Source organism: Nipponia nippon, unplaced genomic scaffold (assembly GCF_047370975.1).
Source record: "Nipponia nippon isolate SJK-2023a ecotype South Korea unplaced genomic scaffold, ASM4737097v1 scaffold_7, whole genome shotgun sequence".
Lineage (NCBI taxonomy): Eukaryota > Metazoa > Chordata > Aves > Pelecaniformes > Threskiornithidae > Nipponia > Nipponia nippon.
In genome coordinates, this window is record NW_028262391.1 from 4,029,723 (window position 1) to 4,045,474 (window position 15,752).

The window sequence follows — 15,752 nt, forward strand, 5'->3', positions numbered from 1 at the left end:
TGGTGACGCTGGATATATCACCTTAGCAATTCTTTTTGCTGAAGACATACGTTAAGCCTGATAAATTCTTGCATGCATACAGACTGACACGAACTTGGGAACGTACTTTGCTTGAACTCTGCATAATGTCAATATGTTTCTAATATTTTCATCAGTCTATGTAGAGCTCGCTTAAGGGGCTACTTTATGTGACTATTAGGTAGAATACTCTTTGGTAAAGAATCTGCGTGGCCCAGCTAATGGAGTTGACTCTGGTACACAAAGGTGTATTCTCAGCATGTTAACATCAGAAGCATCTGAAACTTTTAACCATTGTTTTCTGCCTGGATGAACAGTTTCACAGCCTATTATTTTAGAGAAAATACAGAAGATAAGGAATGTTTAAGAAGTAGGCATATTTCCAAATAGAAACAAATAAAACCACAAGCTTGGTCATGATGTGAGAGAGAAGGCAGAGGCACAAGAACATCACACTGGAAATTCCCTGGTGTCACCCATCAACTGTGGTTTCTCAAGTTCAGACTAGTGCTCTAATTAACACATCCTATTTCCTCTCACTTATTAAAACTTCAAGAAAAACAGCATGCACACAACACACAATATATATTTCTAATTAGATGTAAGTCTAAACAACTCAGCCAAGTACTATTATTTGCTGAAACTATTAAAAAAATGCAGTAGGAACAGTAATACTGTTCAGATTTCATATGTGATGCTGATCTAGACTCACAAGATTCAACACATCTCTGTTTCCAGTAAATATTATGTTTCACATTTCATTACTGGATATAATACTAAAATTCACGTATCGTGACAGATGTATTTTAGTCTTCAGAGTGTTTTTTTCCATGTTACTAATAAAATCACTGTGTCAGTTTTGACGGGTTGTCTTCAGGAGACAATCTTGTTAAATATCCTTATTTTATGAAAGCAAATACATTTAGAGAAAGCAGAGAAGCTGCACTTATGTGTGGATATTTCGTACGTCAGCAGAAGAACCATTTATTACAAATTTTGTCTGCAGAACATTTCTACATTGGTATAACAAAGGTTATGTATACAAAGGTATAACAAAGATTAGTATGTACCGAATCACCAGTTCCTAGCTAAAAGAACACATAAGTTACATATATTGCCATAGTGCTTTTCGGCCTCTCCGCTTACACGGACCAAAAGTGATGAAACTACTCTTTTAAGCCTTTAAATCCATAGGATATACAGGTACAGATACATATACAGCCCAATAAGCTTGCAAAACAGATTCAGGACCAAAATAGAAAATCATTGACAGGATCTAGAATGAGTAAGTGGAGGAACTTCGCCTGGTTCCTGTCTGCAGTGAATCACAGCTCCCTCAATTTCCCTTTAATTCACAGGCTCTGGATTAAAAAAACTTGATACAATTAAAAAAACAAAAATGGGAAAGAACCCTTTTTCCTAAGTATATTTAAATGTTATGAAGAAGAGAGGGAGAACAGGATAGGGTTGTATCAAGAAAGCGTCAGCTCTATTTATTCTGTGTGTTGTCACCCACTCTGCCTCACGTACTAAGGGCTTGCCGAGCGCATCCCACACAGCTCAGGGACATGGCTGGCACCCGTTCTTGCTCGCACCAGCCCAGGCTGGCCGTACCAGTCAAATTTACTACCTCATCTCAGAACTTCTGGTTTGCTGAGTTCAGTACTTTTAAAATGTTTTCAAATTAAAACCACCATAGTTAGAAAGTTCTCTTGCTAAGCCCATTTTCCATGTGTCCCTCACACACTCACCTCAAAGAAATGAGCACACAGAGCTAGCCATATCTCGAGGAATGCCCATCAGCAACGCAGGCAGGAATACGAGGCATCTGAGGCAATGGTTTTCACCTTTGGGAGCACCTGAAGGGTGCTTCAGTGCACAAAATCATATTTACAAAACCTCAACGATAGGAAAGCAACATCTTTGAGTTTTTAAACTGTTTCTAAGACATATGACATATACCATATGACAATGGTACTACAAAACTTTATGATCTATGTATAGTCTACAACAACTTGAACTATTAAATAATTCCTATCTTTTTTCTCTCTTCTCCATACGTAACACGTGCCAGCTCCATGTGCAAGAAACCAGCTGCTCAGAGAAGTAAAGTGGACAGCAAGTCAGCATTGCTCACTTCGGGCAGCTGAAAAGCACATCTGCTTTTCAAAAAAAAGAGTTAGACAAGTTCACAGACAACAGCTCGACAAGCGGGTTCCCAAAGGACTAGGCAGGACTAAACCCTCTACCATGCCCAGCAGGTCTGGGTGCTGGCGGAGGAGCAGGGACCGGTGCGCAGGACGGGGCCGAGCTTGCAGGCTCTCCCCCAGCAGCATCTCCACCGTGCCTGCTGAAGACAGACCACCAGGCTAGACGGGCCTCTGCTCTGACCCAGCAGGGCCAAATCATCTCAAATCACCACAAAAAATATTCTTTACAGAACGCTTATATAAAGGCGCACGCGACCCCCCCGGAGCTGCCCGGGCAAAGCCTGTTTATTCTGGCACCAAGTTCCCAGCACCCACCCAGCTCCTGGACAGGATGCACATAACAATCCATCTCCCGCTTTCCACTTTTACCCATTTGAAGTGTTTTAGTTTTGGCTATCTTAGGTTCTTCAAACTTCAACGAGGATTTTAAAAAAAAAAAAAAAAAAAAAAAAAAGATTTTATCTGATTCGAAGGAAAAAAAGATGTTTTATTAGCAAATAGGCGAAAGCACTGTAAGAATGCTCCAAACTGCTTATGTTCCCACAGTACTTGCAGCCACACAAAAAACTTCTCAAACGACCAGATCACTACATGACCAAGACGTGAACCACTGAGTGCATGAGAAGGAAGTGACTCAGACTGAAATTCATAAAGGACAGCATGAATGGGACAGGATTTCCGCTTACAGCTCTTTTTACATGGCGAGACTCCTTTAGGAAAAAAAAAAAAACACCAACAAAAAACCCCCCAAAACAACCAACAACCTTGATCTCTCCTCTCCCATTCAGTTTTTAAAACAGCTCTGCAGAAAAGCTACAGAATGGATCTTAAATCAGCATCCCTGCAACATACCTCCAAGTCTTCTGCCTGTACAAGACAGCATCCATCCTACAACAGCAATAATTGCTAACTTTTCAGGCAATTGTAAGCCATCGTTTTCCTTTTTTTGCCTTAAAATGGCATATTTCCAGCATAACCAGAAATCTTTATATACAAGTGCACCTCCCAGCATAAAGGCACAGTGCTGTCAATGGAAAAGGCCAGAGGAGCTGCACTTAAATCCCCAACCTGAAACTGTAATTTCCCTCCTAAAAAGAGGTCCTGATGCTATGCTACAGGGCCAGCCGGGGATAAGGGTGCATGATAGAAGTGCCAAGGTATTTTTAATGTACCATCATGCTGTCCAGAGTACAGTGGAACACACGCTGGATCCGCAGCTGAAGAGGTGACTGAACCAAAAGGACTCCAGAGTCATTTACTTGCCTTGGTTTAGTACCATTGAGGATGCTATCACCCCACTTCTTCCACCAGTGCTGTATCAGCTTTTTGGAAACGCCCTGATTCTTTTAATATCGGAAAGAGGCAGTAAGTTATCGACACATGGCAGAATCTTCCTTGAGCGCTTACTCAAATATCATGGGCACAATACATGCAATGAGCGTATATTTTGATGGAAAAGTACATTGTTAACTTAAATATCTCGTGTCCTGTGATTTATGTCATACCTTTTCAGGGAAAAAAGTACAGTTGTCCTTGCATCGTACACTGAACATTTTCTCCAATATTATTCCTACAGTACTCTGCAATAACCTCAGCGCAGACATAGCACAGATTGCTTGGAGGTGCTCAGTAAGGAGCAACACATCCCTCAAAGAAACTACTACCGAGAAACACGGAGCAGGACAAGCGTTTACTTAAACGCAGCGGTAGCAGATCCAAGAACAGGAATGTCTGTCTTCCAACTTCCCCGTCACAAATGCCACCGTGCAGATCACATTCCTCTACTGATTAGAACAGGCACTCAAATTGCCTTTCAAAGCATCGGCTTAGGAGCGGCCGGGACTGCCGGCACGCACCCGGCGCCGGGCAAGATGCCGTCTGCCAGCGGTGAGCTCCTACCCACGCTCCAGCGCCGAGGCAGCTTCCAGGGCTTTGCTTCCGAAAAGCCCTAAGGAAAGCAATCGCTATGCCATGCTGTAGTACTACGTACCGACGCATGCTGTCTTCTGCAGCAACCAGGATTTAGGATGTGCAAATCTGCTCCAGCTGCGTACTGGGCTCCCAAAGCCCTGCTCCCTGGCAGGCAGCACGACTGTTTCGGTGACAGCAGCTTGCCAGGAGCTGGCTCCCTGGATTGCTCCGACATCCAAACACCCGAAATACACAGGCCAGCTACCATTGCACACCCCCCCCCCCAGCCAGATATGAAATGAAATGCTAAAAAACACACCGCAATCTCAATTAAGAAATTCATGCAAACCAACCCATCACCTCCACCTCTCCCTCACCTTACTCTAAGTTTTACTCTAAATTCGTACATTCCTACTTGCCTCTGAAGAGTTTTTTGGCTAAGTTGTTTTCTAAATAAAGACTCTTATTCTCTACATATTTTTATATATATATATATATACACACACACGCATACACACACATATTTTTTATATATATATATAAAATAGTTTTTCCAGGCTATTCTGCCATTTTGGAAGCAGCCACACAGCACCATCAAAATTTTTAACTATCAGCAGGCTTGAATCGATACACATCCACACAAAGTACAAGTTGAAACAGCTTTGCCGCTCGTTGCTCCTGACACATTCTTTTTCTTGGCTATTCTAAACACACTGCCATTTTAGCAGCATGAATCAAAATTCTCAGCTGTTCCCAGATTGCTTTTTACTCTCACCCCAATTACCCATATGGCCGTGTTTGTCAGGTATGGCCGTCTCAGTCAGGTATCAATCAATAAATCCCTAAATAATTCAAGAAGAAAGAGAGAAGGTAAATATAAAGCAGCAGCTATGATGAGAAGTTTATAAATATCGAGTGGAAGCTTATTTTAGGGCTTTGTTTGGTGCGCTGGATTTATTGGGAGGGTGGGACAACTGATGCTTGCATGGTCTCCTGTTACAGACTTTTTCATGGTTTGGGGGAAGACTCCATCATTTGCTGATCCCAGTTTTAAGGCGCTCTCTGGCTGCCAGACTGGATGTGCCGTAGCCCTGACTTCACTGGTTTTCTTGGCATTTTAAGAGTGCTCACGCTCTTCTGCTGGAGCACAGACTACTCCAAGAGAAAAAATTAGACAAACACGAGGGTTGCAGGAAACGCTTGAACTACTTATTTTTAAATTAAATCTAGATTATTTTAAAAGTGATCATCCAGGCTGACTCAGTACCCACTGAAGCTATATTGCAGTTTAGCTGTTAAGACCATACTTTATTCCAGGTCTTTCACGCAGGTGCTTCCACATACCTCATGTATTCCACCACAGACTAGAGTAAAAAAAAATTAGATAAACATAAATAAGAACATTAAAGGTTGTATAAACTGATTGACAAGAAATAATTGGGAAGTCTAATGGAGTGATTCATTTTCTTGGATTAAAGCGTTCCCAAATACAGCTCCTTGCTAGTTCTAAAGAGGCCAAAGCACAGCTGCAAATCCTCATTCCTTACCGTGCCAGCAGCACTTTTTTCCCCTTTGGCTATCGATTAAGTTACTTTTCGTGAGTATTTATTTCAGTTACATCTCACACGTAAAAGTAGACAGCCAAATAAATATACACAACATACAAATAATGGAAAACCTATGTTGTATGCATAAATTCACACAAGATATTTCAAAGTGTGCTACATTATAAGTATCCTAGACGTGCCAGCAACAAGCTTGATTACTACCTAAAAGTTTGTTCAGCCAGTTGCAGTTGTAGCTGTCAGCAAAGAGACAGGCAGAGAAGACAAAGGCTGAAAGGTATAACAGATTGCAAAAAGTCATTGAGTTAAATTTAGGTGGAACTGGCTATGTGCCGACTGGCTTGTGATGAGATTTGATTAGATGAATGACCTAACGTTTTATTGTAAAGTTTCAATTTTTTAAATAATAAGCCTCTGAAAATGTTGAAGAACTTTATTTCAAAAGTAGCCAGATTTATTTGACCACTAATTCCAATGGCTAAGATTAAGTAATTTCTTCTCAAATTTCTTCTGTTTCAACTAATTGTGCTTCCATTGAACTTTCACAAAAACAAGCTTGTTTTTTCAGCAATCGTCTCTAAACTTTCTAATAAGTTTACTACATTTACCTAGGAGATGCAAAGTAGTGATACCTAGTAGTCAGGTTTTGGTTATAGCTCAATTGTCCGTAAGGATTTTTGTGAAGTGCCAAGATGCCTGAATGAAAAGCAAAATAAAACCAAGAACTTGCCCATAAAATGCATTTCTGTTTCCTACAGATAAAAAGAGAATGACGCTGCATCTACCAGGGAGCAGTCATGAAAGATGGGGAGGCAACCAGCTCATCTTACAAAACAAATATAGTATAGCAAGCTCAACATTTATATTTAAGTTCACACTGTATTAACACTGTCTTTATGTGTGGGTGGTAGTGTTTTTTGGCATAGTTACTAGATCCATATACAGGCAGTCATAAGCCGGAAAGGTGCAATAAAAAGGAATTAAAAATAAATAAAACTGTCTTTACCATGTGGGTCTTGTTCATTTGACTTTGGGCTGCTTCTCGCTCTGCGCTCCGGTTTCTTTACTGCTGGAGCCCCTCCGCCACCGCCGCCGCCTCCTCCGCTGCTCGCTCCATTGTGGCTCTTTGCATAACCATTATATACAGTTGTGCAGCTGCCTATATGGCTTTTGTAGATGGATGAAGGAGGACTATTCAGACGGTTTTGGCGATCAATCTGTCTGTCTTTGAGCTTTTTGTGCTGCGGTTTGCTGTACTGATCTTCCCTGGTAATATAGCTGGACATCCCATAGAGTGGTATGATTTCTGAAACGGAAGAATTCACCCGTGTTAACACAGAACAACAAAATCACCAAATTTTTTCAGAAAACCAAATTCCTGACCATCGCTAAATGAAACAATGCCAGATTTTCCTAGAAATGGGTTTTACAACAAACGAAGGGGATTTTCCTTAAAAAAAGCTTTTCTACAGGACTGATCAATTCTTTGTATTACATTAAGCGGGCTCGTTTGCTGTTTGAGATTTTATAACTCTTTGGATGAGCACATATAAACAAGTAAAATACAGCAATTAGGGCAACAGGTTTTCCCCTCCTTTTCAGTCTTTGTGTTTCAGGGACACAGATTTCAAAGAAAAATCCAGGAAGACTGATATTTAGGAAAAAGCCTTCATAAGTTCACAGCAATTTAGCAGTTTCTTCCCCCGGGCCTGACTGGACAGAATAAGCCGAGATGCCCTGGTTTGAAGCTGCCATCACTGATTACATACAATTTAATTTCCCAGTATAAATAGACTTTACAATCGTGACAACTGTGCCTGTCTCAGGAGAGAAGCGTGGCATGAAGTGGAAGCTTTGGGTAAGCAAAAATGACTAGAAAAAGCTGGAGAAATATCATAAATATCATATGTACACTTGAGATACACATCAATAAATACAATCCCCCCCTTCCCGCCTCCAAGAATGACCACCTCTAACCTAAGGCAGGTCAGCTTGCAGGAATCAGAGTATTTTCTGCTTTTCTCTGTGGTTCAGTCCTCCTTTTCGTGCCCCTCTTTGAGTCTGAAGCTTGAACAAATTCATGCCCCAAACAACAGTTTTGCCTTAGTTAGCAAAACAATTGATACTCAATATTCTTCATATTTTTTCTACATCCATTCAGAAGTTATCATACAAACTTCTGAAGCAAACAAGCATCCTATCCAGCCGTGAGAAGCCTTGTTTTTCAGTTGAGATTGCCGTGTATACTGTATTACAATTTTCCAAGTTGTTTCAATTAGTCAGATTTTCTTTCTTTGCTATTTCAGTGCATCTTGGCCTTCATCTTTCCTTATCTAGCTACACGATCATATTTATATTCTCGCAGCAACTGCCTCAAAACAGCATGTTACAAATAAATGCTATTTTTTATAAGTCATTGTACAGCAAATAGGAAACGGTGGATTAATGTTCATTGGTACAATATTCACCACTTCAATTATTTTGGTGTTACAAGTATAGGTCATTCCAGTAAAGCAACCAAGGATTTTTTTTTTCTTTTTTTTTTTTTTTTTTTTTAAATTTTTAATTTCAAGTTGAATCGGCTTCTTGGTATACTCCAGGCTACCGAAGTATTCAACATCTACTTAACTAGCAGCCCTGTGTTCACTTCGCACACTACCATGTTTGCACACAAGGCTTTGCCAAGCAATCTGACAAACTGTCCCGTTCCCTTTTCAGGAGAGAAGTCCCTTCCCTGTGTATCTGGCTGGCCTCACCGTCCTGCTGGTTTCTTGAGCTTCCCATTTCCTCATCCCCCAGTATAATGAAGTTAAATGTCAGCTGGAAGGGTCCATTCCTCACTAGAAAGTGAGGTCTGTTGGTCAACAGGAACTTCAAGAGAACATCCATAGATACCTCCCTCGCCTTCTGCCCCTTCCTTCCCACTCCAGCAGAACCTCACTTCTGGTGATATGGCTTAAACGCATTCTTTAGAAAGGGTCTTAACTCCAGGTAGTTCAGCGGTAATGTAAAACCATGAATCCCGAACTGATTTCCATGGCAAACATCTCAAGTAGCTTTGCCGATTACTTTTTTGGTTAACGCCCTCTTTCAGATTACACAAAGACTTATCTCCAGGGTGGCACAGACACAGTGCATAATTCAGACAGAAATATGCCCCTTTCACTCCTTTTCTCGCAATTATTTACTCATGGCCTGATTAGGGTTGCCATGCTACCCTGTGGTATCGGACAATGCTTTTCAGTGACTTACTGCACAGTCTCAACCAGAATAACAAACAGAAAATGCCTATTATTTCTTGGAAAACCATGGCCGGGGGGCAGAAGGCACATTACAGCCAAGAGGAAGCGGTATTCAGCTTTTCCCACTGGAAATGACTGCGGCGAGCCATGCTCGGATCCAGCCCTCTGTATCCATCCTCATTCCCAAGCCACGACTGACACATTTTGTCTCTTGGTTTTCTGTACAATGCTGCACCGTGATGCAGCAAGAGCAATCGGCATGACTCATGTCCCTGGTTTGGAGCATGGGATGAGACATTTTTTCCCCACTGTATTCATAAATTAAGTTAAAATTGGTTTTGTTTCTGCAACCTAGTGTTGCAACACAGGATTGTCCTGCATTGCTGCACTCTGGATGGCTACACCTCCCGGTGCTCTCCTGCTCCGGACGTTAAAGAAGGAGGCTCCTTCCACGTGGGCAAAGCCACTCCAATTAATTTCCACTCTCGCTTTCACTAGTCCTTAAAACTTGCCGAACACAGGTGTGAAATGCCAGTACCTTCCTTCCAGCTCACCTTGTTCTCCATATATTGTTGGGGGAAGATGATGCTGTGGGAAAAACTGTGGTGGCATGTCCCCAGGTCCAGTGACAGGAGGATAAAAAGCTGTATGAGAGTTGTGAATAAAATGGGGATGGTGCGTCAGGTATGGAGGTAAGTGATGGGTTGGAGAGATGGCCGAAGGATAGCTAGGAGGATAACACTCGGGAGACTGGGGGGTAACCACCACCCTCCGAACGCCGGTGTTGTCTTCTATCACCTGGAAGGGAAGGCAGGGAAAGAAGCACGTTATGCAGCATCTGAACCAAACATATTTTTAAACCAGCACTGTTTATGGTTTGTTCTTCTGTCAGCAAATGATTGGTCCTTAGGTTTATTCATGAACACGTTTCTAAAATTAATATCAGCAGAAGTAATCGTAGTGGTGATGTGGCTTTTCCTGGAGACTCAGATAGCCACACTAATCACCGGGAGACTTAGACTGCTGCTCCTGATAACTATGTGGGTAAGAGACAAAATAAATAACCTGTATTTACGGAGTAAAACAATTGAAAAAGGAGCACAAAGCACCAAAATAAGAGTACTCATTCGAACCAACCTTACATTCTGCTCATAAAATTTTTACCGCTGATTCTGACAGTGCTCCGAGCGAGGACAGAGTTAGTAACGCTGGGAAATTAGCTGGCACTGCTATTGCGGAGTGCACGGAGAGGTGTACCCTGCAGGAACCCCTGGTGCTGACACACCTTTTCACAAGAATTGCTCTGCTCACAACAGGTATCTGTTCAAGACAAATCATAGGGCAGGTTTTTTCCTGCTGCCAGAGCTGGTCTGTGCAAATCAGCTCTGGAACATGCGCAACTTGGCCCAAAATGCCACAGTCAAAGCATGTAAAAACAGATGTAGGAAGGTGGAAATGTGCTTAGGCTGAAAAACGTTTTTCAGCTTATAATTTTTCCAGAGCTATATTTCTGGAGAACAGTCAACCAGCCAAATTTCAGCCCAGACTTAGGCCAAGCTTTTCTTGAAGCTTATTCAAAAAACTTCTGCCATTTCTGGAAGTTAAAAATACAACCACGTAAGAGCAATTACTATCCCTCTGATTCTGTACGTTGATGTGCATAAGGTAGAAAAGCATGAAGGAAGCATAATTTGGTTTCATACAACAAACAGGCTGTTAAAAACCTCATTTTTTCTAAACTGACCGATGATACACAGATGGAATAATCTATGTGATGAATGTGTTGTATGAGATCAGTGAATGTGCGTCAAGGGCCCCTGCCGTAAGACGCTGCCAGTCTCAGCTGATTGCCACCAACGTTAGCTGGAGTCATCTACCCCCCATAGCAGCATCAGCAGAAGAGACTCTGCTACGGATCCCCACGCTCCAGCCACTCTCGTCACATCACAGTGTCTTAGCCTAAACCGCAAAGAAAAATGTGTTTATGCTGATATACCCTGAAGCGAAGCAACGGCATGGGCACGCGGTTGTTTCTGCTGACTCCGCTGTAGTGACAAGCCCTGTCTAAGAGGCGATGCCCACGGCCACGAGTGGCAACGCTCCCCCAAACACGAGTCCATGCCCGAGGCATCAGCTGAGAAAGTTATCGCAGGGTAAAATTTAACCCGTATTAGCTGACCCAGTTCTTTCCCTAGGCTATGTGCCTCCTAAGGTTATGTGAATTTACACCTGTTAGCTACAGGCTGCGACCACAGATACGAACAATTTCTGTGGGTTGGCTGGCCTCCTACAGAAGAAAATTTTCTGTAGAAAGTTAATTCACTCACTTGTAATTGATGTTTTGTGTTAAAAAAAATGCGTTGCTTGCTATGCTGAGTAACCAGAATAGGAATTGTTTAGCTTAACATACTTGATCCTAACCTCTAAATTTACAGCCTCAGCTAGCAATTTGTCATCTGCTAGCTTTACTTTTCAAAGACTTTACGAAGTCCTCAAAAGACGGCTGAACCTCAGAGATTTGGACTACCACATGGGTGCAACTGCTGCATTTTCAGGCCTCCCATTTCTGCTACTGGTTCTACTCAGCCTCCACAGCACCTCTTATCCTGGCAGCTGGTCTGAAACCTGCACTCCAAAACCCGGAGAAGAGGAAAATCCTTTTCCATTTAGCACACATTTGATAAACAGAACTACTTATTTAGGACTGTGTACAGAAATGTTGGACCTTAGACTTGGATCATGCTCTAATTTGAGATAGGAAGTTCCTACATCTTGATGTGAAAAGTTTCCATCACGGCTTTAACTAGGCCAAGCCTCAAAGACAACTTCAGTCTTCCAGGTGGGTATCAGCGCTTATCTGGGGATCTGGACCAGACTACACGTATATTTTGTGCCCCAGTGAAAGGTGACTATGTTGAAGAACAGATTTAGACAGAAAGCTTGTACTCTGTAGCAGCACGCAATGTAAACCCGTATTTAAAATTATTAGGATTTCTCTTCCTGACCTATCTTCTAGAGAGCTGGGAGGAAAGATCAGAGTTCCTTCAATGACCTTTTTGATGAAATTATCCTGCTAGATGAAACTATAAAATACCAGCAGTAGTGAGAGAAAAGCCAGAGATCAGGGGATGAATCAGCCTTCCAAATGACTTTTGTCAAAAAGCTAAGAGATTAATATTAATATATTTTATTTCTTTCCTCCCAGGCCACGAATGCTGACAGCATTCTTGTTACTTCATGTGCACATGTTCCAAATGAACACAGAAACACAGGGGACCTTGCAAAAAAATACTTTATTTCCCTATCCTACAGGGCATTTTCTCCCTAAAGTAGGAATTATAGATTTATATGTAAATTCCTGAAGCTGCACATACAATCTTTAAATATGATATTCTGTCCTTAACAGGTCAAAAAAATCGGTAATCCAATGTATTATATCTTATACGCATTAGGTGGCTATAAAAACAGCACAGGTTAAGACTGTAACTGTATCTTGATTTGTAAAACTTGCAGTGGGTAGGTTATAGTAGTGCCATTCTGGGAGACGACACTCTTGCAATTCACCAGAGGAAATTAGTTTTGATCCATTAAAGTAAATCACATAACTTAGCAGAGAGGTTAAACTTTGCTATTTAAAGAAGAAATCCGCCATTCTTTGTATCTGCTTAAAACCGTTTGTCACGAAGACCGTAAGTTCATCAGGAGACACTGTCTGCTAAAGTGTCTCTACTTCAGTGCCCAGAAGCAATGAAACCCTAATCCCTGTTGAGGTCTCTTGATGCAACTAGAATATTAAAACTAATTGCTATTACTAATTTTAGCAGTTTATATTTACAGAAAATAAGTATCTCGGGTCATTTGGCACCTAGAGCTAAACTTTCATTATTTTGTGTTTTTCAAACAGTTACTAGGTAAATTGTCTTTTGCTGTTATTTTTTGTGCTTGCTGGTGTAACTGGCATGCTGCCTCAATAACAATATTATTATAGCATAGTTCTGTGTGGTTTTTTTCCATATTTTAGGGAGCTTAATTGCTGAGTGAGGAAGATAGATGATCTTTCAGGAGAATCCAGATGAACATTACTCATACACAATAAAATTGCCTCCCTCATCAGCTGCCACATTTTGAGAATACCATTTTAAACGTTGTTTTGCATTAAAGATATTGCTGTAGCAATGAAAACTCTATCTAGAGATAATTCGCATATTCAAAGTACATCACTACTCCATGTTCTCTTATTTTTCTCCACTGAAATTGAATACTAACCCCCAGGAAAAAGACAGTCATCTTAATTTTGCACAGGTAAACTGTACCTATATTTGTGAGTTCCAGTTAAAGGAATACAATCACTCTCATTCTGTAACACACATGTTTACTGAACGGGTATAGCATGGTAATATGGAATTAATTTCCATTTGCTTTCAAAAAAATATTCTTATTTCACTTAAACTTAGCGTGCTAGATTCAGCAAGGACATCTGGAGCATGGCCACTGGGTGGACCACGACCAATACTTCAAGAATTTCATAAACTGATTTGAAACTTCATTCATAAATCAATCTGTACCAGAAAACAGTACAGAATGAGCTCATCCACAAGGAACTTGGATGTCAACATTTTATTTATTCACCTAATTTATTAAGGATGCCAATCCAAGCTCATGCCAGCCCTGGCAAGTTTGCATCGCTATCTTTGCCATCCCTCACGTACAAACACGAGTATTAAATCTGTACCTTGAACCTGGAAAACAGAGAGATGAACATCTATAATGCTGGCAAGAATGCTGGGGTATTTTAAATCTAGAATGATACAGATCTTCAGGACCAATGCTCATGAACTTAAAAGGAAAGCTCCACGTGCGCGCGAGATCTGCACAACCTTCCGTGTGTTCAGAGCGTTGGGGGGGATCACCCTGTGAAAGGATGACTCGATTGATCGCAGTCTACAAAACACACAGAGAAGCTCTGTGAGCAGTAAACCATACAAAAACAAAGAGTCTGTGGCTGAAAGCTTATGCTAGCCAAACATGGTTTTGGAGAACACCTCTCTTAGGGTAGAGGATGTACCCAAGACCAAAATCCTGATTCCCAAGGATGTGATGGATTTTCTACCACTTCAAATGTCATTTAAAGACCTTCCTCTTTCTAGAAGTTTGGCTCTCGTTCTGTCAAATGCTATGTGCTCGATGCAGGAATCCTGAACTGCAGGACCATGGCTTGAGCTGCATAGTTCAGACTACATGACCTCAATATTACCTCCTGACAAAAGGTGTCTTATCAGCTCTATGCATACTTCATGCTCCCACCAGTAAATCAGTCCTTTAGCCTTAAAATATCTGTGGCAGAGACCACATATTAACAACTCTGTAAATAAAATCAAAAGTGGAGTTTCATGCCAAGTTTTCATGTCCTACTACACATGAGTAATTCCTCAAACTCCAGTGGAATTGCTCCAGATTTATTTCAGAGAGAGCAGTCCTCAGCCAACAGCCCTAAGCGAACAAGTTCACGATCGTGCTTTTTGATACTTCCATTGTTCTAGCTCTCCTCATGAGAACACCCCAAATCCTCCTTCCCTCCTCCCAAACACACACTGTGAAAAGCAGAAACAAACAGCACCCCATGAGGATGTCCCCAAATTTAATAGCTTGGCATCCAAACCATGATTTTTAATCTTCAGATTATGCTGACACCAGGGAGCCAGGGTGCCCTGGGAGCCAGGAGGCGGCACTGGGCCACAGACCCCAAGGGCATGTAGCCTCTGGTGGCCATCCCAGGGGAGGGCATGGTCCCAGCAGCAGGGAAGCAACTCCATCCACAGCTCAGAACTGGAATGGGCATTAACAGCTTGTGCCCGGCTCCTGACCAGTCGTAGGAGCTGCTCCCTTCTCCTCCTTCAACATCCAACAGTTGAAACCAAAACTGCTGACTTGGCAAGCATTTAATACAAATTTCTCTACCATGCCACCTTCCACAGCAGCAGTATTGCCCACCAACAGCACAGCAAGGAACTTTTTTCTCTCTTTTATATCTAACTAACCCGTAGCCAACTAAGAACTCTGGACACACGAACTCTGATCTCATAGTTCAGATCTGCCAGAGACGCACAGAGGTTTGCCTGCTGAAAAGCAAATGCACAATAACTGGTGGTATTGAGCCAGTCTTTGAAAGTAAAACCATAGCATGAAAGATCTGAACCGGTGGTGCGTATTTGCCTTCTATTATTTCCCTGGATTTTTTCCCACCCTGGCTAAGCCTAATCATTGGGAACATCTCCTTAACATCAACAAGCCCAGCTTCTAGTCACGACTACTAACACGGTCCTTGAAATCTAGCAACAGCATCTAACTGCTCTTCCGCTGCTTCCAGTGGAGCTGGTCTTGCAGGGCACACAACCTCCTGCCAGTTTTTTGCTGACCATTTTCACAATACCGAAGAGGTAATGAAGCACCATTTTAATCCAGGGTTGCAATCACCAGATAACTAATGTAATATTTAAGGCTAGTACTCACAACATGCTTGCCATAACCAAATGGAAAGAAGATTTCATGCCTTTTTTTAATAGGCACCGTTACTTCTCCGCAGGGGTATCTGCTCCCTGCCTGATTCTTAGATGTACACTTTGGGGTCAAATCAAACAAAAAAAATCAAATACATTTCGATTCATATCTCGGAGTGCATTAATTTGCTTCATGGCCTTTCCCTTGCCATTCTAAATTTGAGCTGTGTTCTCGTCGTTTATCATAAAATAGAGTTGTTAACTATGAGGCAATAGAAAAAAGAGCAAATAAGGCAGTGACATTTATTA

The 15,752-nt window shown here is 41.7% G+C and overlaps 1 protein-coding gene across 1 annotated transcript in view; it reads right to left on the bottom strand.

Annotated features, from left to right (window-relative positions):
- FNDC3B (fibronectin type III domain containing 3B) overlaps positions 1-15,752 on the bottom strand; it is a 214,927-nt gene that overhangs the window by 90,533 nt on the left and 108,642 nt on the right. Inside the window, exons 5-6 of the mRNA XM_087740202.1 lie at positions 9,501-9,744; positions 6,711-7,010 (exon numbers count right to left, since the gene is read on the bottom strand). Coding sequence (XP_087596328.1) covers positions 6,711-7,010; positions 9,501-9,744 — 544 coding nt within the window. The remainder of the gene's footprint in view (positions 1-6,710; positions 7,011-9,500; positions 9,745-15,752) is intronic.